The following is a 21,234-nucleotide window of genomic DNA, read 5'->3' on the forward strand; positions in this document are numbered from 1 at the left end:
CGGACACAATTGACGGTAGTGAACTGAAGGCCTGAGGGGAAAGCCAATGGTAGGCCAGTAGATACGTAGTTGGAACGTTATAAATAAATAACACTGGGGTTATACAGTACATACAGTCTATGTCCTACTACTCAGACCTGGAGGGCCTAACCTTCATAAATACTGATAGTTGCCATGGAGACAGCTCGTATTACACTCTCTAACTGACTCTACTAATATAACCCAGTGATACCTCTCTGACTCTACTAATATAACCCAGTGATACCTCTCTGACTCTACTACTATAACCTAGTGTTATCTCTCTGACTCTACTACTATAACCTAGTGTTATCTCTCTGACTCTACTACTATAACCTAGTGTTATCTCTCTGACTCTACTACTATAACCTAGTGTCTCTCTCTGACTCTACTACTATAACCTAGTGTTATCTCTCTGACCCTACTACTATAACCCAGTGATACCTCTCTGACTCTACTACTATAACCTAGTGATACCTCTCTGACTCTACTACTATAACCTAGTGATACCTCTCTGACTCTACTACTATAACCCAGTGATACCTCTCTGACTCTACTACTATAACCTAGTGATACCTCTCTGACTCTACTACTATAACCTAGTGATACCTCTCTGACTCTACTACTATAACCTAGTGATACCTCTCTGACTCTACTACTATAACCTAGTGATACCTCTCTGACTCTACTACTATAACCTAGTGATACCTCTCTGACTCTACTCCTATAACCTAGTGATACCTCTCTCTCTACTACCATAACCTAGTGTTATCTCTCTGACTGGGGCTCCTCTGCTCTGATACTCCTGCATCATCAGTCATCATAAAACTCTAGTACTGCTTCTGTCCTTAAACCAGCCGGAGTGGCTACAGGAAAATACTGTGTGTGTGTGTGTGTGTGTGTGTGTGTGTGTGTGTGTGTGTGTGTGTGTGTGTCTGGTCCTACGGTGCCTGACGAATGTGTGTGTCGCTGAGCTCCTATTAATAGCCCTGTGTACAGCTGGAAGTGTCAGGCTGCCGGGATGAGAATGGATTTTCTACAGCCAGCATCTCTTTATACAGCCAGCATCTCCTTCTAGAGCCAGCAGCTCTTTCTACAGCCAGCAACTCCTTCTACAGCCAGCATCTCTTTATACAGCCAGCATCTCCTTCTACAGCCAGCAACTCCTTCTACAGCCAGCATCTCCTTCTACAGCCAGCAGCTCTTTATACAGCCAGCAACTCCTTCTACAGCAAGCAACTCCTTCTACAGCCAGCATCTCCTTCTACAGCCAGCAGCTCTTTATACAGCCAGCAACTCCTTCTACAGCAAGCAACTCCTTCTACAGCCAGCAGCTCTTTCTACAGCCAGCAACTCCTTCTACAGCCAGCATCTCTTTATACAGCCAGCATCTCCTTCTACAGCCAGCAACTCCTTCTACAGCCAGCATCTCCTTCTACAGCCAGCAGCTCTTTATACAGCCAGCAACTCCTTCTACAGCAAGCAACTCCTTCTACAGCCAGCATCTCCTTCTACAGCCAGCAGCTCTTTATACAGCCAGCAACTCCTTCTACAGCAAGCAACTCCTTCTACAGCCAGCATCTCCTTCTACAGCCAGCAGCTCTTTATACAGCCAGCAACTCCTTCTACAGCAAGCAACTCCTTCTACAGCCAGCATCTCCTTCTACAGCCAGCAACTCTTTCTACAGCCAGCAACTCTTTCTACAGCCAGCAACTCCTTCTACAGCCAGCAACTCCTTCTACAGCCAGCAACTCCTTCTACAGCCAGCAACTCCTTCTACAGCCAGCATCTCCTTCTACAGCCAGCAGCTCCTTCTACAGCCAGCAGCTCTTTATACAGCCAGCAACTCCTTCTACAGCAAGCAACTCCTTCTACAGCCAGCATCTCCTTCTACAGCCAGCAGCTCTTTATACAGCCAGCAACTCCTTCTACAGCAAGCATCTCCTTCTACAGCCAGCAGCTCTTTATACAGCCAGCAACTCCTTCTACAGCAAGCAACTCCTTCTACAGCCAGCATCTCCTTCTACAGCCAGCAACTCTTTCTACAGCCAGCAACTCTTTCTACATCCAGCAACTCTTTCTACATCCAGCAGCTCTTTATACAGCCAGCAACTCTTTCTACATCCAGCATCTTTCTACAGCCAGCATCTCCTTCTACAGCCAGCATCTCCTTCTACAGCCAGCATCTCCTTCTACAGCCAGCAACTCTTTCTACATCCAGCAACTCTTTCTACATCCAGCATCTCCTTATACAGCCAGCAACTCTTTCTACATCCAGCAACTCTTTCTACAGCCAGCAACTCTTTCTACAGCCAGCAACTCCTTCTACAGCCAGCAACTCCTTCTACAGCCAGCAACTCCTTCTACAGCCAGCAACTCCTTCTACAGCCAGCATCTCCTTCTACAGCCAGCAGCTCCTTCTACAGCCAGCAGCTCTTTATACAGCCAGCAACTCCTTCTACAGCAAGCAACTCCTTCTACAGCCAGCATCTCCTTCTACAGCCAGCAGCTCTTTATACAGCCAGCAACTCCTTCTACAGCAAGCATCTCCTTCTACAGCCAGCAGCTCTTTATACAGCCAGCAACTCCTTCTACAGCAAGCAACTCCTTCTACAGCCAGCATCTCCTTCTACAGCCAGCAACTCTTTCTACAGCCAGCAACTCTTTCTACATCCAGCAACTCTTTCTACATCCAGCAGCTCTTTATACAGCCAGCAACTCTTTCTACATCCAGCATCTCTTTCTACAGCCAGCATCTCCTTCTACAGCCAGCATCTCCTTCTACAGCCAGCATCTCCTTCTACAGCCAGCATCTCCTTCTACAGCCAGCAACTCTTTCTACATCCAGCAACTCTTTCTACATCCAGCAACTCCTTATACAGCCATCAACTCTATCTACATCCAGCAACTCTTTCTACAGCCAGCAACTCTTTCTACAGCCAGCAGCTCTTTCTACACACTTACACATACTTATACACACGCACAAGCACACACACACACACACAAGCACACACACCCTGAAGCTGGTAGGGTGGGTTCGATACGATATTATCACAATACTTAGTTGCAAATACAATATGTATTGCGATTCAATACTGTGATTTTATTGCGATTAGATTTGATTCCAAAAACATATTGCTCAACAATACATCTGCTGCAGAGGGACAAGAGAGAGACATGAGAAAACAAGTTCTGATCAGTCATAGAAATAAACTATTTGTCTCCCTGTTTAAAAAGAAGATGGAGAACTAGCCATGAAGGATAAATACTGGAGTTTTGGTGCAGGTACAGACAACTAGCTATGAAGGATAAATACTGGAGTTTTGGTGCAGGTACAGACAACTAGCTATGAAGGATAAATACTGGAGTTTTGGTGCAGTTACAGACAACTAGCTATGAAGGATAAATACTGGAGTTTTGGTGCAGGTAAAGACAACTAGCCATGAAGGATAAATACTGGAGTTTTGGTGCAGTTACAGACAACTAGCTATGAAGGATAAATACTGGAGTTTTGGTGCAGGTAAAGACAACTAGCCATGAAGGATAAATACTGTAGTTTTGGTGCAGGTAAAGACAACTAGCTATGAAGGATAAATACTGGAGTTTTGGTGCAGGTACAGACAACTAGCTATGAAGGATAAATACTGGAGTTTTGGTGCAGGTAAAGACAACTAGCTATGAAGGATAAATACTGGAGTTTTGGTGCAGGTAAAGACAACTAGCTATGAAGGATAAATACTGGAGTTTTGGTGCAGGTACAGACAACTAGCTATGAAGGATAAATACTGGAGTTTTGGTGCAGGTACAGACAACTAGCTATGAAGGATAAATACTGGAGTTTTGGTGCAGGTAAAGACAACTAGCTATGAAGGATAAATACTGGAGTTTTGGTGCAGGTACAGACAACTAGCTATGAAGGATAAATACTGGAGTTTTGGTGCAGGTAAAGACAACTAGCTATGAAGGATAAATACTGGAGTTTTGGTGCAGGTACAGACAACTAGCTATGAAGGATAAATACTGGAGTTTTGGTGCAGGTACAGACAACTAGCTATGAAGGATAAATACTGGAGTTTTGGTGCAGGTAAAGACAACTAGCCATGAAGGATAAATACTGGAGTTTTGGTGCAGGTAAAGACAACTAGCTATGAAGGATAAATACTGGAGTTTTGGTGCAGGTGCAGACAACTAATAATAATAATAATGCGATATTATCAAAACGATACAATGTATCGTAAAATTGTTTATCCCGACGTGGCTGTATCGATTATCTTCCCCCATCACTAGTTCCCTGTGTGAGGAAGTGTAGCCTACTGATGCCAGATGTGGTGTGTGTGTGTGTGTGTGTGTGTGAGATCAGTGGCAGGCAGGGCGGAGAGGGCCGTGTGGGCAGAGAGAGGGCGGTGTCACGGCTTCAAACAGCAGCCTGAGGGATTTACTACCCACAGGATCAACCACCTGATCCCTTCATATTCCCCACCCCTGTTCAACCCCCTTAAAACAACATGGCCGCCACTACCCCAGCAGACAGGGCCGGGGCCCAAATCATTCAGGCAGGCTGCTCAAGAAACCATTAGACATAGTACTGCAAGGAGTCAAGAATCACTGTGTGATCACTGAGGATGTTGATAGGTTAACACTAGTCTTTCTATAATCTTTACTCTGAGGACCTGAAACATTCCACAGCCAACTACCCCCCCCCCCCCCCCCATTCAACACAAAGGCAAAAGCCCTCTGAAGACCAGGGGTTATGGGGTTATGCCCCTTCCCCTGTCAGCCAGTGAGCTCAGGTGCTTGGCTAAAGTGGTGGAACTCCCAGGGTTTTAAAACAAAATGACCCCCGAACCAATAGGGAATGGGATCAGGACGAAAATGACCGCGTTGTAGTGCAGTGGGCTAACTATAGCCTAATAATTACCACATGTTGTAGTGGGCTAACTATAGCCTAATAATTACCACATGTTGTAGTGTAGTGGGCTAACTATAGTCTAATACTTACCACATGTTGTAGTGCAGTGGGCTAACTATAGCCTAATAATTACCACATGTTGTAGTGGGCTAACTATAGCCTAATAATTACCACATGTTGTAGTGTAGTGGGCTAACTATAGTCTAATACTTACCACATGTTGTAGTGTAGTGGGCTAACTATAGCCTAATAATTACCACATGTTGTAGTGGGCTAACTATAGTCTAATAATTACCACATGTTGTAGTGGGCTAACTATAGCCTAATAATTACCACATGTTGTAGTGGGCTAACTATAGCCTAATAATTACCACATGTTGTAGTGGGCTAACTATAGCCTAATAATTACCAGATGTTGTAGTGGGCTAACTATAGTCTAATAATTACCACATGTTGTAGTGGGCTAACTATAGCCTAATAATTACCACATGTTGTAGTGGGCTAACTATAGCCTAATAATTACCACATGTTGTAGTGGGCTAACTATAGCCTAATAATTACCACATGTTGTAGTGGGCTAACTATAGCCTAATAAATCCACCTCAGCCAGGATGTTCAACTTCACACAGGATTCCATCACAGAACGTTCAGCATGAACAACAGGACAACAGAACAGTAGAACAGACTTCCTAATTCCGCCGATTCTTCTCCCATTGTCTATGGGGCTGGACAGGGACATGGTCTTACCTCCTGCACCTCATCCCCCCCCTCACCCCTGGACGGGGACATGGTCCTACCTCGTGTGTTGGTGGCCAGGTCAGCCACTTTCTGAAAGGCATCCAGGAACGCTGCAGCTGCAACCACGGTCGCCCTGGAAACAGAAACAGAACCCAGCTGGTCACGTTTTGGCTCTTAACTGAAGTGAACACACATGTACCGACCAACCGACCGGGCACATGATTAGCCATGGGTAGCGTCCCAAACAGCGCCCTTATTCCCTATGGTGCAGTACGATACAAAAGTAGTTCCCTTTCAGGGAATTTGGGAAGCAAATACTGTTGGGCCTGGTTGAAGCCTTGAGCCATCTCTATCTGAGATCTACTGTTGGGCCTGGTTGAAGCCTTGAGTTATCTCTATCTGAGATCTACTGTTGGGCCTGGTTGAAGCCTTGAGCCATCTCTATCTGAGATCTACTGTTGGGCCTGGTTGAAGCCTTGAGTTATCTCTATCTGAGATCTACTGTTGGGCCTGGTTGAAGCCTTGAGTCATCTCTATCTGAGATCTACTGTTGGGCCTGGTTGAAGCCTTGAGCTATCTCTATCTGAGATCTACTGTTGGGCCTGGTTGAAGCCGTTAGCTATCTCTATCTGAGATCTACTGTTGTTTCAAGGGAAATGGCCAGGGGCTGCTAGTTATTATAGCGTTATTAGGCCTATACTGTTAGCTGACGTTCATTCACAACAAGACAATAAGAATGTGTTTCCTCTCCGTCTGTCTGGCCACGAGCCTCACTTTAACATCTCTGTTAATGACCCTTAATGACCGTGATAACAGGCAGAGACAGGGTCTACAGCGTTCAGCTTTTCATCACAGTAGAACTATAAGTCTGAATGGCGAGGCTGTTGAAATGTTTGGAATGTCTTGTCTGGCTGCAGTGTGCGGAAAGGAGCCGTCTGAAATCTAGGTAGCTCATCAGAGTCCCTGTTCTTTGACTGCTGAGGTACGTCACGTGATTCAGATCTCAGGGTCAGTGCTAGTCAGACCTAGGCAGGGCTGTCAACGAGTCGTCTTGGATATCAGCAGTAGTTTCTCTGTGACGCACACACACACACACACACGATTGTTAACTGGTCTTGGATTACATCTACATGGGATGGGAGTACTATCAGTCTCCAGGCTATGTGACGCAAACAAAGCCAGAAACCGTGCACTATGCAAACACACTTACACACGAACACACCTCTGGAACACTGAGAACAATGCCAGTAGTCATGGTGACTGTAGTTGACGTAGATTTGTAAACACATGTGTCTGTCAGACCAGTAAGGCATGCCTAGAGCTTAGCTGATGATAACAGTGACAGTAGGTGACGGAGATCTGTAAAACACTGGTTTCTGCGTGTCATCTTAGCGTGCCGAGGACTTACGCAGCTCTGCTTGGTCATAAAACATAAGTTCAAGTACAATGGTGTTCTAAATGGCAACTGATCCCCTACATTAAGTCCACTTGTTTTGACCAGGGCCCCACACTAGATCAGTGTGGTTGGACAACATAGTCTACACAGAGGCCATGGAGAAGTGGCCATATTGACTGTCCTGTTACAGAATGTACGGGCCAAATGTCAACCTCTTTCCTACAGATGTAGTCGGAAGTTTACATACACCTTAGCCAAATACATTTAAACTCAGTTTTTTCACAATTCCTGACATTTAATCCTTGAAAACATTCCCTGTCTTAGGTCCGTTAGGATCACCACTTTATTTTAAGAATGTGAAATGTCAGAATAATAGTAGAGAGAACGATTTATTTCAGCTTTAATTTTTTTCATCACATTCCCAGTGGGTCAGAAGTTTACATGCACCAGCTCTGTCAGGAGTGTAACTGAGTCAGGTTTGTAGACCTCCTTGCTCGCACACGCTTTTTCAGTTCTGCCCACAAATGTTCTATGGGATTGAGGTCAGGGCTTTGTGATGGCCACTCCAATAAGGACAACCTTGACTTTGTTGTCCTAAAGCCATTTTGCCATAACTTTGGAAGTATGCTTGGGGTCATTGTCCATTTGGAAGACCCATTTGCGACCAAGCTTTCACTTCCTGACTGATGTCTTGAGATGTTGCTTCCATATCCACATAATTTTCCTCCCTCAATGTGCCATCTATTTTGTGAAGTGCACCAGTCCCTCCTGCAGCAAAGCAAACCCCACAACATGATGCTGCCACCTCCGTGCTTCACGGTTGGGATGGTGTTCTTCGGCTTGCAAGCCTCCCCCTTTTTCCTCCAAACATAACGATAGTCATTATGGCCAAACAGTTATATTTTTGTTTCATCAGACCAGAGGACATTTATCCAAAAAGTATGATCTTTGTCCCCATGTGCAGTTGCAAACCGTAGTCTGGCTTTTTTATGGTGGTTTTGGAGCAGTGGCTTCTTCCTTGCTGAGTGTCCTTTCAGGTTATGTCGATATAGGACTCATTTTACTGTGGATATAAATACTTTTGTACCTGTTTCAGTCAGCATCTTCACAAGGTCCTTTGCTGTTGTTCTAGGATTGATTTGCACTTTTTGCACAAAAGTACATTCATCTCCAGGAGACAGAATGCGTCTCCTTCCTGTGTGGTATGACGGCTGCGTGGTCACATGGTGTTTATACTTGCGAACTATTGTTTGTACAGATGAACGTGGTACCTTCAGGCATTTGGAAATTGCTCCCAAGGATGAACCAGACTTGCGGAGGTCTACAATTTTTTTTCTGAGGTCTTGGCTGATTTCTTTTGATTTTCCCATGATGTCAAGCAAAGAGGCACTGAGTTTGAAGGTAGGCCTTGAAATACATCCACAGGTACTCCTCCAATTGACTCAAATGAGGTCTATCAGAAGCTTCTAGAGCCATGACATCATTTTATTGGTAAATAGCCCACCCTTTTCACCTACCTCATCCCCGTACTGTTTTTATTTATTTACTTTTCTGCTCTTCTGCACACCAATATCTCTACCTGTACATGACCATCTGATCTTTTATCACTCCAGTGTTAATCTGCAAAATTGTAATTATTTGCCTACCTCCTCATGCCTTTTGCACACATTGTATATAGACCCCCCCTTCGTTTTCTACTGTGTTATTGACTTGTTAATTGTTTACTCCATGTGTAACTCTTTGTTGTATGCTCACACTGCTATGCTTTATCTTGGCCAGGTCGCAGTTGCAAATGAGAACTTGTTCTCAACTAGCCTACCTGGTTAAATAAAGGTGTTCTCAACTAGCCTACCTGGTTAAATAAAGGTGTTCTCAACTAGCCTACCTGGTTAAATAAAGGTGTTCTCAACTAGCCTACCTGGTTAAATAAAGGTGTTCTCAACTAGCCTACCTGGTTAAATAAAGGTGTTCTCAACTAGCCTACCTGGTTAAATAAAGGTGTTCTCAACTAGCCTACCTGGTTAAATAAAGGTGTTCTCAACTAGCCTACCTGGTTAAATAAAGGTGAAATAAAAAAAATAAAAAATAAAATAATTTTCCAGAATTTTCCAAACTGTTTAAAGGCACAGTCAACTTAGTGTTTGTAAACTTCTGACCAACTGGAATTGTGATACAGTGAATTATAAGTGAAATAATCTGTCTGTAAACAATTGTTGGAAAAATGACTTGTGTCATACACAAAGTAGATGTCCTAACCGACTTGACAAAACTATAGTTTGTTAACAAGAAATTTGTGGAGTGGTTGAAAAACGAGTTTTAATGACTCCAAGCTAAGTTTATGCAAACTTCCGACTTCAACTGTATATAGGGCACTACTTTTTTTTTAAAGTAGTGCCCTATATAGGGAATAGGGTGCCATTTGGGATGTAGAGTCTGTCCCAGAACAACAGAATTCTTTATCAACTCAAAAGGTATACGTCTGATATGAAATGACTAACATCCGTTTGACCAGGAATGAACAACACTGTCCTTGTCAACCTGTAATGGTATTACCACAGACTGTGTTGTAGCGGGTTGGAGCTAACCACTACACACAAGGGTGTGTTGTTAGTCTCTGGCGGAAAAATACACACACACACACACACACACAAAAAGACATACAGACGCACACTCTCCACAAGCACATTCCATTCTATTTAAAGGGAGAGGAGAACCACTACAGGGGAAACCTCTGGTTGTGTTAGTCTCTGTTGGATACTACTGTGCACTATATAGGGAATAGAATGCAATTTGGGACGTACACATCTTGTGATTACACAGTAATACACAACAACCAAATATTATCTGAAACATTATGTTGGGGGAAGTTATAAAAACAAACATTTTGCTACAAAAAAAGAAACGATTGGATTTAAAAACTATAATTAGATAACTTCCTAGAAGGCAGTGTGGAAGAGGACAGCTAAATGACAGAGCACTTAACCCTACCCTAACATTATTACAGAGTAAGACATACTGACATTCAGCCTGTTTTACCCAGCAGAGCTCACCAGAGAGGTGGGTAGAGGTAGTAGACTGGGTGATTCTACCCAGCAGAGATCACCAGAGAGGTGGGTAGAGGTAGTAGACTGGGTGATTCTACCCAGCAGAGATCACCAGAGAGGTGGGTAGAGGTAGTAGACTGGGTGATTCTACCCAGCAGAGATCACCAGAGAGGTGGGTAGAGGTAGTAGCTAGACTGGGTGATTCTACCCAGCAGAGATCACCAGAGAGGTGGGTAGAGGTAGTAGCTAGACTGGGTGATTCTACCCAGCAGAGATCACCAGAGAGGTGGGTAGAGGTAGTAGCTAGACTGGGTGATTCTACCCAGCAGAGATCACCAGAGAGGTGGGTAGAGGTAGTAGCTAGACTGGGTGATTCTACCCAGCAGAGATCACCAGAGAGGTGGGTAGAGGTAGTAGACTGGGTGATTCTACCCAGCAGAGATCACCAGAGAGGTGGGTAGAGGTAGTAGCTAGACTGGGTCATTCTACCCAGCATAGATCACCAGACAGGTGGGTAGAGGTATTAGACTGGGTGATTCTACCCAGCAGAGATCACCAGAGAGGTGGGTAGAGGTAGTAGACTGGGTGATTCTACCCAGCAGAGATCACCAGAGAGATGGGTAGAGGTAGTAGCTAGACTGGGTGATTCTACCCAACAGAGCTCACCAGAGAGGTGGGTAGAGGTAGTAGCTAGACTGGGTGATTCTACCCAGCAGAGATCACCAGAGAGGTGGGTAGAGGTAGTAGACTGGGTGATTCTACCCAGCAGAGATCACCAGAGAGATGGGTAGAGGTAGTAGACTGGGTGATTCTACCCAGCATAGATCACCAGAGAGGTGGGTAGAGGTAGTAGCTAGACTGGGTGATTCTACCCAACAGAGATCACCAGAGACGTGGGTAGAGGTAGTAGACTGGGTGATTCTACCCAGCAGAGATCTCCAGAGAGGTGGGTAGAGGTAGTAGACTGGGTGATTCTACCCAGCAGAGATCACCAGAGAGGTGGGTAGAGGTAGTAGCTAGACTGGGTGATTCTACCCAACAGAGATCACCAGAGAGGTGGGTAGAGGTAATAGACTGGGTGATTCTACCCAACAGAGATCACCAGATAGGTGGGTAGAGGTAGTAGACTGGGTGATTCTACCCAGCATAGATCACCAGAGAGGTGGGTAGAGGTAGTAGCTAGACTGGGTGATTCTACCCAACAGAGATCACCAGAGACGTGGGTAGAGGTAGTAGACTGGGTGATTCTACCCAACAGAGATCCCCAGAGAGGTGGGTAGAGGTAGTAGCTAGACTGGGTGATTCTACCCAACAGAGCTCACCAGAGAGGTGGGTAGAGGTAGTAGCTAGACTGGGTGATTCTACCCAACAGAGATCACCAGAGAGGTGGGTAGAGGTAATAGACTGGGTGATTCTACCCAACAGAGATCACCAGATAGGTGGGTAGAGGTAGTAGACTGGGTGATTCTACCCAGCAGAGATCACCAGAGAGGTGGGTAGAGGTAGTAGCTAGACTGGGTGATTCTACCCAACAGAGATCACCAGAGAGGTGGGTAGAGGTAATAGACTGGGTGATTCTACCCAGCAGAGATCACCAGAGAGATGGGTAGAGGTAGTAGACTGGGTGATTCTACCCAGCAGAGATCACCAGAGAGGTGGGTAGAGGTAGTAGCTAGACTGGGTGATTCTACCCAACAGAGATCACCAGAGACGTGGGTAGAGGTAGTAGACTGGGTGATTCTACCCATCAGAGATCTCCAGAGAGGTGGGTAGAGGTAGTAGACTGGGTGATTCTACCCAGCAGAGATCACCAGAGAGGTGGGTAGAGGTAGTAGCTAGACTGGGTGATTCTACCCAACAGAGATCCCCAGAGAGGTGGGTAGAGGTAGTAGCTAGACTGGGTGATTCTACCCAACAGAGCTCACCAGACAGGTGGGTAGAGGTAGTAGCTAGACTGGGTGATTCTACCCAACAGAGATCACCAGAGAGGTGGGTAGAGGTAGTAGACTGGGTGATTCTACCCAGCAGAGATCACCAGAGAGATGGGTAGAAGTAGTAGACTGGGTGATTCTACCCAGCAGAGATCACCAGACAGGTGGGTAGAGGTAGTAGCTAGACTGGGTGATTCTACCCAACAGAGATCACCAGAGAGGTGGGTAGAGGTAGTAGACTGGGTGATTCTACCCAGCAGAGATCACCAGAGAGGTGGGTAGAGGTAGTAGACTGGGTGATTCTACCCAGCAGAGATCACCAGAGAGGTGGGTAGAGGTAGTAGCTAGACTGGGTGATTCTACCCAACAGAGATCCCCAGAGAGGTGGGTAGAGGTAGTAGCTATACTGGGTGATTCTACCCAACAGAGCTCACCAGAGAGGTGGGTAGAGGTAGTAGCTAGACTGGGTGATTATACCCAACAGAGATCACCAGAGAGGTGGGTAGAGGTAATAGACTGGGTGATTCTACCCAACAGAGATCACTGCCAAGCCGCACTGCTTCTTGACACACTGCTCGCCTTAACCCGGAAACCAGCCGCACCAATGTGTCACTAGAGCGCAATGGGACAAGGAAATCCCGGCCGGCCAAACCCTTCCCTAACCCGGACGACGATGAGCCAATTGTGCGCCGCCTCATGGGTCTCCCGGTCACGACACAGCCTGGGATCGAACCCGGGTCTGTAGTGACGCCTCAAGCGAAGCAGTTCCTAACAGGCTGACTACACCGCTCGCATCGCGTGCGCTGCAAAATACATTTAGAAATCTATATTATTCCATTATTGCTGCTCGCGCCAACGAGCGTCTGTGTTGCCAAGGGCTAAAATAGAAGTCAGTTCTATTTCTGACGCAGATCGAGCTGCAAGTCCTGCCTCTCCCATTTCCTCATTGGTTTATAGAAGCAGGTACCCACGTGCAATCTCCTCATTGGTTATACCCACGTGGGTAACTGAAAGACGAACGAGGTCAGTGGCGGTTATGCACCTAATTTATGAAAGTCGCCAATCGCAACATAAAGTCAAGAGAAGAAAAGGCCTGGAAGGAGGAGAGATGACTAGAAACGATTCTGTTGACCGTTTTATGTGTGGATTAATTGTTGGAGTCGAGGACCTTGTGCATTTCAGGTAAAATAACAACTCAATGTTAATATCCCAGGACAAATTATCTAGCAACAGCAAGCTAGTTAAATAGGACAAATTAGCTAGCAAGTGCACGCTAGCTAGCTAAATTGCCATAAATGTTTAATGCTTTTTCGACCTGTCTCCAAATTAATGTAATTGGTTCAGAGTTTGTTTTGATATTTTAACCTGCGTGTCGTGATCGCGTTTGGTGTGGGGGGACAAAATACATTTATGCACGATGGCGCACACGCGCAGCCGGTGTGGGTTCCGTGTTAGACCGCTGCACTACTCGGGAGGACATCCATCCTGTTACAGCCACAGCTGCACTACAGTTCCAACCAGACACAGCAAATATCACAGAGACCTGCACCTCAGTGTCTGGTATGGGGGTCAGGGGGTTTAGGCCTAGGTGAGGCAATCCTTCAGCAACCCCTCAAAACTCAGACTCACAGGCTCAGCACAGAGAACCATGGAGTAGAACTAGGCCTAGAACCTACACTATTAGCAACTACACCGTAGCTCAACCACTGCTGCCCTACAGATCTCAGATAGGTGGGTAGAGGTTGGAGGTTGGGGCGGAACCAATAACGATGGACACTTATTGGACAGCTCTTTTCTAGGACTTATCCTACAGCATGACACTTATTAAGGGTCTATACCTATGGTAATAATGAGGTGGTCCTGACTGTGGTCTAAGGGTCTATACCTGTGGTAATAATGAGATGGTCCTGACTGTGGTCTAAGGGTCTACCTGTGGTAATAATGAGATGGTCATGACTGTGGTCTAAGGGTCTACCTGTGGTAATAATGAGATGGTCCTGACTGTGGTCTAAGGGTCTATACATGTGGTAATAATGAGATGGTCCTGACTGTGGTCTAAGGGTCTATACATGTGGTAATAATGAGATGGTCCTGACTGTGGTCTAAGGGTCTATACATGTGGTAATAATGAGATGGTCCTGACTGTGGTCTAAGGGTCTACCTGTGGTAATAATGAGATGGTCCTGACTGTGGTCTAAGGGTCTATACATGTGGTAATAATGAGATGGTCCTGACTGTGGTCTAAGGGTCTACCTGTGGTAATAATGATGACTCACCTGAGTTGAGATTGTAGTTTCCCAGCCTTGCTGATAAAGTCTTCCCAGATGGGGTAGCTGTTCTGTGGAAACAAACACAAAGTACAGGAATATCAGAACATCTTGTTTTCCCTGAGCAAAACATCTGTCAGAAACACAAAACAACATGATAACAAAACACACACACAGAAAAAACACTTGGTCGTCCCATTGAGGTAAAAAAAAAAATGCTATTTTCCAAGCCAGACCTGCTCATCAAAGTGACGATGGACTAACCTATTAGACTTTATATTGATTATATTTTGTGAACACACCTTAATGAACACACAGTAAGGAACACACAGTAATGAACACACAGTAATGAACACACAGTAATGAGCACACAGTAATGAACACACAGTAATAAGCACACAGTAATGAGCACACAGTAATGAACACACAGTAAGGAACACACAGTAATGAACACACAGTAAGGAACACACAGTAATGAACACACAGTAATAAGCACACAGTAATGAGCACACAGTAATGAACACACAGTAAGGAACACACAGTAATGAACACACAGTAAGGAACACACAGTAAGGAACACACAGTAAGGAACACACAGTAATGAACACGCAGTAATGAACACGCAGTAATGAACACACAGTAATGAACACACATTAATAAACACACATTAATAAACACACAGTAATGAACACACAGTAATGAACACACAGTAATAAACACACAGTAATGAGCACACAGTAATAAACACACAGTAATGAGCACACAGTAATGAACACACAGTAATGAACACACAGTAATAAACACACAGTAATAAACACACAGTAATAAACACACAGTAATAAACACACAGTAATAAACACACAGTAATAAACACACAGTAATGAACACACAGTAATAAACACACAGTAATGAACACACAGTAAAGAACACACATTAATAAACACACAGTAATAAACACACAGTAATAAACACACAGTAATGAACACACAGTAATGAACACACATTAATAAACACACAGTAATAAACACACAGTAATGAACACACAGTAATGAACACACATTAATAAACACACAGTAATGAACACACAGTAATAAACACACAGTAATGAACACACAGTAATGAACACACAGTAATGAACACACATTAATAAACACACAGTAATGAACACACAGTAATGAACACACAGTAATGAACACACAGTAATAAACACACAGTAATGAACACAGTAATAAACACACAGTAATAAACAGGCAGTAATGAACACACAGTAATGAAGGGCCCTCCCCCACCCTCCATTCGGCAAATCTGACCACGATTCCATCTTGCTCCTCCCCTCCTATAGGCAGAAACTCAAACAGGAAGCACCTGTCTTGAGGACTATTCAACGCTGGACTGACCAATTGGAATCGACGTTTCAAGATGGTTTTGATCACGCAGACTGGGATATGTTCAGAGTTTTGATCACGCGGACTGGGATATGTTCAGAGTTTTGATCACGCGGACTGGGATATGTTCAGAGTTTTGATCACGCGGACTGGGATATGTTCAGAGTAGCTTCAGAAAATAATATCAACACATATACCGATACGGTGAATGAGTTTATCAGGAAGTGCATAGGAGATGTGGTACCCACTGTGACTATTAAAACCTAACCCAATCAGAAACCGTGGAGAGATGGGAGCATTCGCGCAAAACTGAAAACCCGAACCACCGCATTTAACCAGGGCAAGACTGGGAATATGGAAGAAAACACACAGTGGAGTTATTCCCTCTGCAAAGCAGTCAAGCAGACTAAACGTCGCTATAGGGACAAAGATGAGTCCCAGTTCAACGGCTCAGACACGAGACGTATGCAGCAGGGTCTACAGACACTCACTGATTATAAAAGGAAAACCAGCCACGTCGCGGACACCGACGTCTTGCCACCCGGACAGCCTGAACACCTTCTTCGCTCGCTTTGAGGATAATACAGTGCCACCGAAGCGGACCGCTACCAAGGACTGCACCCCCCCACCTCCTCCTACGTGGCCAACATGAGTAAGACATTCAAACGGGTTAACCCTCGCAAGGCTGCCGGCCCAGACGGCATTCCTAGCCGCGTCCTCAGAGCATGCGCAGACCAGCTGGCTGGTGTGTTTCACAGATATAGTCAATCTCTCCCAGTCTGTTGTCCCCACATGCTTCAAGATGGCCACCATTACCCCTGTACCTAAGAAAGCAAAGGTAATTGAACTAAATGACTATCACTCACGAAGTGCTTTGAGAGACTAGTCAAGGATCATATCACCTCTACCCTACCTGACACCCTAGACACACTTCAATTTGCTTACCGCCCTAATAGGTCCACAGACGATGCAATCGCCACCACACTGCACACTGCCCTAACCCATCTGGACAAGAGGAATACCTATGTGAGAATGCTGTTCATTGACTACAGCTCAGCATTCAACACCATAGTATCCTCCAAGCTCATCATCAAGCTCGAGGCCCTGGGTCTGAACCCCACCCTGTGCAACTGGGTCCTGGACTTCCTGACGGGCCGCCCCCAGGTGGTGAAGGTAGAAAACATCACCTCCACTCTGCTGATCCTCAACACTGAGGCCCGACAAGGGTGCGTGCTCAGCCTTTTCCTGTACTCCCTGTTCACCTATGACTGCGTGGCCAATCACGCCTCCAACTCAATCATCAAGTTTGCAGACGACACAACAGTAGTAGGCTTGATTACCAACAACGAGACAGCCTACAGGGAGGAGGTGAGGGCTCTGGGAGTGTGGTGTCAGGAAAATATCCTCTCACTCAACGTCAACAAAACTAAGGAGATGATCGTGGACTTCAGGAAACAGCAGAGGGAACACCCCCCTATCCACATCAGTGGGACCGCAGTGGAAAAGGTGGTGGAAAACTTCATGTTCCTCAGCGTACACATCACTGACCAACTGAAATGGTCCACCCACACAGACAGTGTGGTGAAGGAGGCGCAACAGCACCTCTTCTTTCTTTTCATGTGTCCTCCGAAACGCGACCCAACCAAGCCGCACTGCTTCTTAACACAGTGCGCATCCAACCCAGAAGCCAGCCGCACCAATGTGTCGGAGGAAACACCGTGCAGCTGGCTACCTTGGTTAGCGTGCACTGCGCCCGGCCCGCCACAGGAGTCGCTAGTGCGCGATGAGACAAGGATATCCCTACCGGCCAAACCCTCCCTAACCCGGACGACGCTAGGCCAATTGTGCGTCGCACCACGGACCTCCCGGTCGCGGCCGGTTGCGACAGAGCCTGGGCGCGAACCCAGAGTCTCTGGTGGCACAGCTACTGCTACCACTGCGCCACCCGGGAGGCCCTCAACAGCACCTTTTCAACCTCAGGAGGCTTAGGCTTAACACCTAAAAACCTCGCAAACGTTTACAGATGCACAATTGAGAGCATCCTGTCGAGCTGTATCACCGCCTGGTACGGCAACTGCACCGCCCACAACCGCAAAGCTCTCCGGAGGGTGGTGCGGTCTGCCCAGCGCATTACTGGGCTGTATCACCGCCTGGTACGGAAACTGCACCGCCCACAACCGCAGGGCTCTCCAGAGGGTGGTGCGGTCTGCCCAGCGCATTACTGCGGGAAAACTTTCCGCCCTCCTGGACACCTACAGCACCCGATGCCACAGGAAGGCCAAAAAGATCATCAAGGACAACAACCACCCGATTCCACAGGAAGGCCAAAAAGATCATCAAGGACAACAACCACCCGATGCCACAGGAAGGCCAAAAAGATCATCAAGGACAACAACCACCCGATGCCACAGGAAGGCCAAAAAGATCATCAAGGACAACCACCCAAACCACTGCCTGTTTGCCCCGCTATAATCCAGAAGGCGAGGTCAGTACAGGTGCATCATAGCAGGGACCGAGTGACTAAAAAACAGCTTCTATCTCAAGGTCACCAGAGCTAAACAGTAATTTCCAGCACATCAGAGGCGGCTGCCTATAGACATAGATTAGGAATCACTGGTCACTTTAAGGAAATGAAACACTAGCCACTTGAATAATGTTCTGTATCCAGCATTACTCATCTCATATGTATAAACTGTCTTCTATAAACTATTCTACGGTATATTAGTCACTTTTAAATTGTGTTTACATATTGCATCACCCATTTCATATGTATATACTGTATTCTATTCCATACTACACCACTGACTGTTAAACAGTCATCTCCAGCACATCAGAGACTGCTGCCTATAGACAGAGATTAGGAATCACTGGCCACTTTAATAATGTCTCTGTATCTTGCAATACTCATCTCATATGTGTAAACTGTACTCTATACTATTCTACGGTATCTTAGTCACTTTAATTGTGTGTAAATATAGCATCACCCATCTCATGTGTATATACTGTATTCTATACTATGTCACTGTATCCTAGTCCAATGCTGCTCTGACATATGTGTATAGATATCCTTAATCCATTCCTTACTTAGATGTACCTGTATTTTGGGTATATGTTGTGAAACTGTTAGATATTACTGCACTGTCGGAGCTAGAAGCACAAGCATTTCGCTACACCCGCAATAACATCTGCTAAACACGTGTAGGTGACCAATAAAATGTGATTGGAGTTGAGTAGTGTAATAGTCAGACTACGCTGCCATCCGGGAGGCCGAGGAGAAGATAAGTAAGGATGCTGTGTCTGAAAATGATTTGTAGCATTAGTGACCTTAGGAATGTCACCCTGTGTAACACTATACCGCCATAACACAGGAGACAGAGAGAGTAAGAGAGAGAGAGAGAGAGAGATAGAGAGAGAGAGATAGAAAGAGAGAAAGAAAGAGAGAGAGAGAAAGAAAGAGAGAGAGAGACAGAGAGAGTAAGGGAGAGAGAGAGAGAGAGAGAGAAAGAGAGAGAGAAAGAAAGAGAGAAAGAAAGAGAAAGAAAGAGAGAGAAAGAAAGAGAGAGAAAGAAAGAGAGAGAAAGAAAGAGAGAGAAAGAAAGAGAGAGAAAGAGAGGGGAGAGAAAGAGAGAGAGAGAAAGAGAGAAAGAGAGAGAGAGAAAGAGAGAGATAGAGAAAGAGAGAACGAAACACACACCCATACAAACACACACAGCTCCTTAGCATCAGTAGCCGATTAATATTTCAAGAGCCTTGAAGGCAGAGAGACCTCCTGCTGAACAATAACCTAGATACCCACAGCAACAATAGATTCAGAGGTGAAAAATATAGATGTTATAGCATAACAGTGCATTTGACATGGGAAGAAAACACCCAAGCCTCATCCATGGATAACCCCGATCTAGTATTTTTGTTTGCCTCCATAAACTTCAGTCATTTGGCTTCATAGCTCTCAGTTCGGCCTGAAGAGAAAGCAAGCAGCTAGCCATGACATGATGATGATGCATGCCTTGTCATTATCTGAAACAAGTGTCAAAAAATAACAGACAGCCAGTTAACGTTATCTACTTAGCTATTAGCTAACCTTAGTGGCCATTCCTACAGCACAGGTTACTGAATGAGTTAATATGGAGTTAGATAAGTAGCTATTAGCTATCTATCTAATGTACACTTTTATAAAAACAATGATTCAGAACGGGATAGGTTTGACTTACTTTCATGTCGCCTATCACACTCTGGAAAAGTCCCCCCAGTGCACTGCATTCCTTCTCAATAACAGACTCCATTTTTCTGGACAACTGAGTAACTGGTCAGTCTGACGGTCAAGCTGGACAGCTCCTGAACTTAAGAGTTGAAAGAAACCTCGGGCTCTTTGAATACAAATCCTCGGCTATTTGAATACAAATAATTTCGCTTTAGTTAACTATTCACCCAACGAGTGGAAAATAGCTTGACTTGATGCAGAAACTAATCAAAACCCGCTCCAGCCTATATAGCTGGATCGGCTCAGTCAAAAGCTCTCGGACAAGAGGTGAGACTGAGAGAAGAATAGTCGCTGACGAGATTTAAAACCCAATCGCTTCTCCACTCACGGTCCATGATTCTCCAAATGACACAATTCCCGAAACGTATTTAATACAACATGTATAGATATAGATCCGATAGTCTTTGGATATTCAACGTAAACAACAAAATGATCTACTCAAGCACATTCCAACAACAGCTCCGTCTCAGAAGCTCAATGTATTACAATGCAATTTCAGCTGGTCGAGTCTGGAGACTATGCGAAGATCTCAATTCAAACATACTCCTCGCGTCCTCTCTGCTCTCTCCTCGTCTCCTTCTCAAAGCCCATTGGAGGAGAAGGTAAGAGGGGCGGGACCTCTGACTTTCTCATCCAATGGGTTTTGAGAAGGAGACGACGGGAGCGCAGAGAGGACGCGAGGAGTATACCATCTTCCCTAAAGGTACAGAGCGCATACCCGAATAGCGAAATTGCACCCCCCTCCTGGCTTTGACGCGTGTGTTGGCTTCTTGCCTTTTTGCTCGAGATAGTTTATAAAAGGAACTACTGACTGATTTCTATCTTTCTCAACTCATCATAACTGCTATTTAAAACGGTAGAGAATATTATTTCCGGTTTAGCAACAAAATTGTTCATGTAAATCTACAAAAACACTATACTCACACACACTAACTACACTGACACTCTCAAACAAAACCTACTACACACATTCACATACTGTACACTACTGCCGCGTTCAAAACAACTGTGAACTCGGAAAAATAAGAGGTCAAATCATGACGTCAAATGGATTTTTGCCACTCGGAGCTCGTTTTTCCCCCACGAGTTCACAGCAGTGGCGATTTTAGCATGTAAATATTGGTGAGGTAAACTATTTAATTTTTATTTTATTTATGCCAGCAAAGCCACTACACAACACTACACAATACATTAATTGCACTATAACGGTGACATACAGTGGTGTATAGTTCTTAAGTAAAAATACTTTAAAGTACTACTTAAGTCGTTTTTTTGAGTATCTGT

The 21,234-nt window shown here is 45.1% G+C and overlaps 1 protein-coding gene across 14 annotated transcripts in view; it reads right to left on the reverse strand.

Moving 5' to 3' along the window:
- LOC109885437 (protein MTSS 1-like) overlaps nucleotides 1-20,494 on the reverse strand; it is a 113,200-nt gene extending 92,706 nt beyond the window's left edge. For 3 of the 14 annotated variants that reach the window (XM_031811852.1, XM_031811851.1, XM_031811844.1), the window contains exons 1-3: nucleotides 19,901-20,488; nucleotides 14,314-14,375; nucleotides 5,726-5,799 (exon numbers count right to left, since the gene is read on the reverse strand). In XM_031811852.1, coding sequence (XP_031667712.1) covers nucleotides 5,726-5,799; nucleotides 14,314-14,375; nucleotides 19,901-19,972 — 208 coding nt within the window. In that variant the 5' untranslated portion in view covers nucleotides 19,973-20,488. Of the gene's footprint in view, nucleotides 1-5,725; nucleotides 5,800-14,313; nucleotides 14,376-19,900 lie in introns of all 14 variants that reach the window. The other 11 variants (XM_031811846.1, XM_031811845.1, XM_031811842.1 and 8 more) reach the window with 6 other exon arrangements.
- Nucleotides 20,495-21,234: the final 740 nt, after the last annotated feature.

Source organism: Oncorhynchus kisutch, unplaced genomic scaffold (genome assembly GCF_002021735.2).
Source record: "Oncorhynchus kisutch isolate 150728-3 unplaced genomic scaffold, Okis_V2 Okis02a-Okis13b_hom, whole genome shotgun sequence".
Lineage (NCBI taxonomy): Eukaryota > Metazoa > Chordata > Actinopteri > Salmoniformes > Salmonidae > Oncorhynchus > Oncorhynchus kisutch.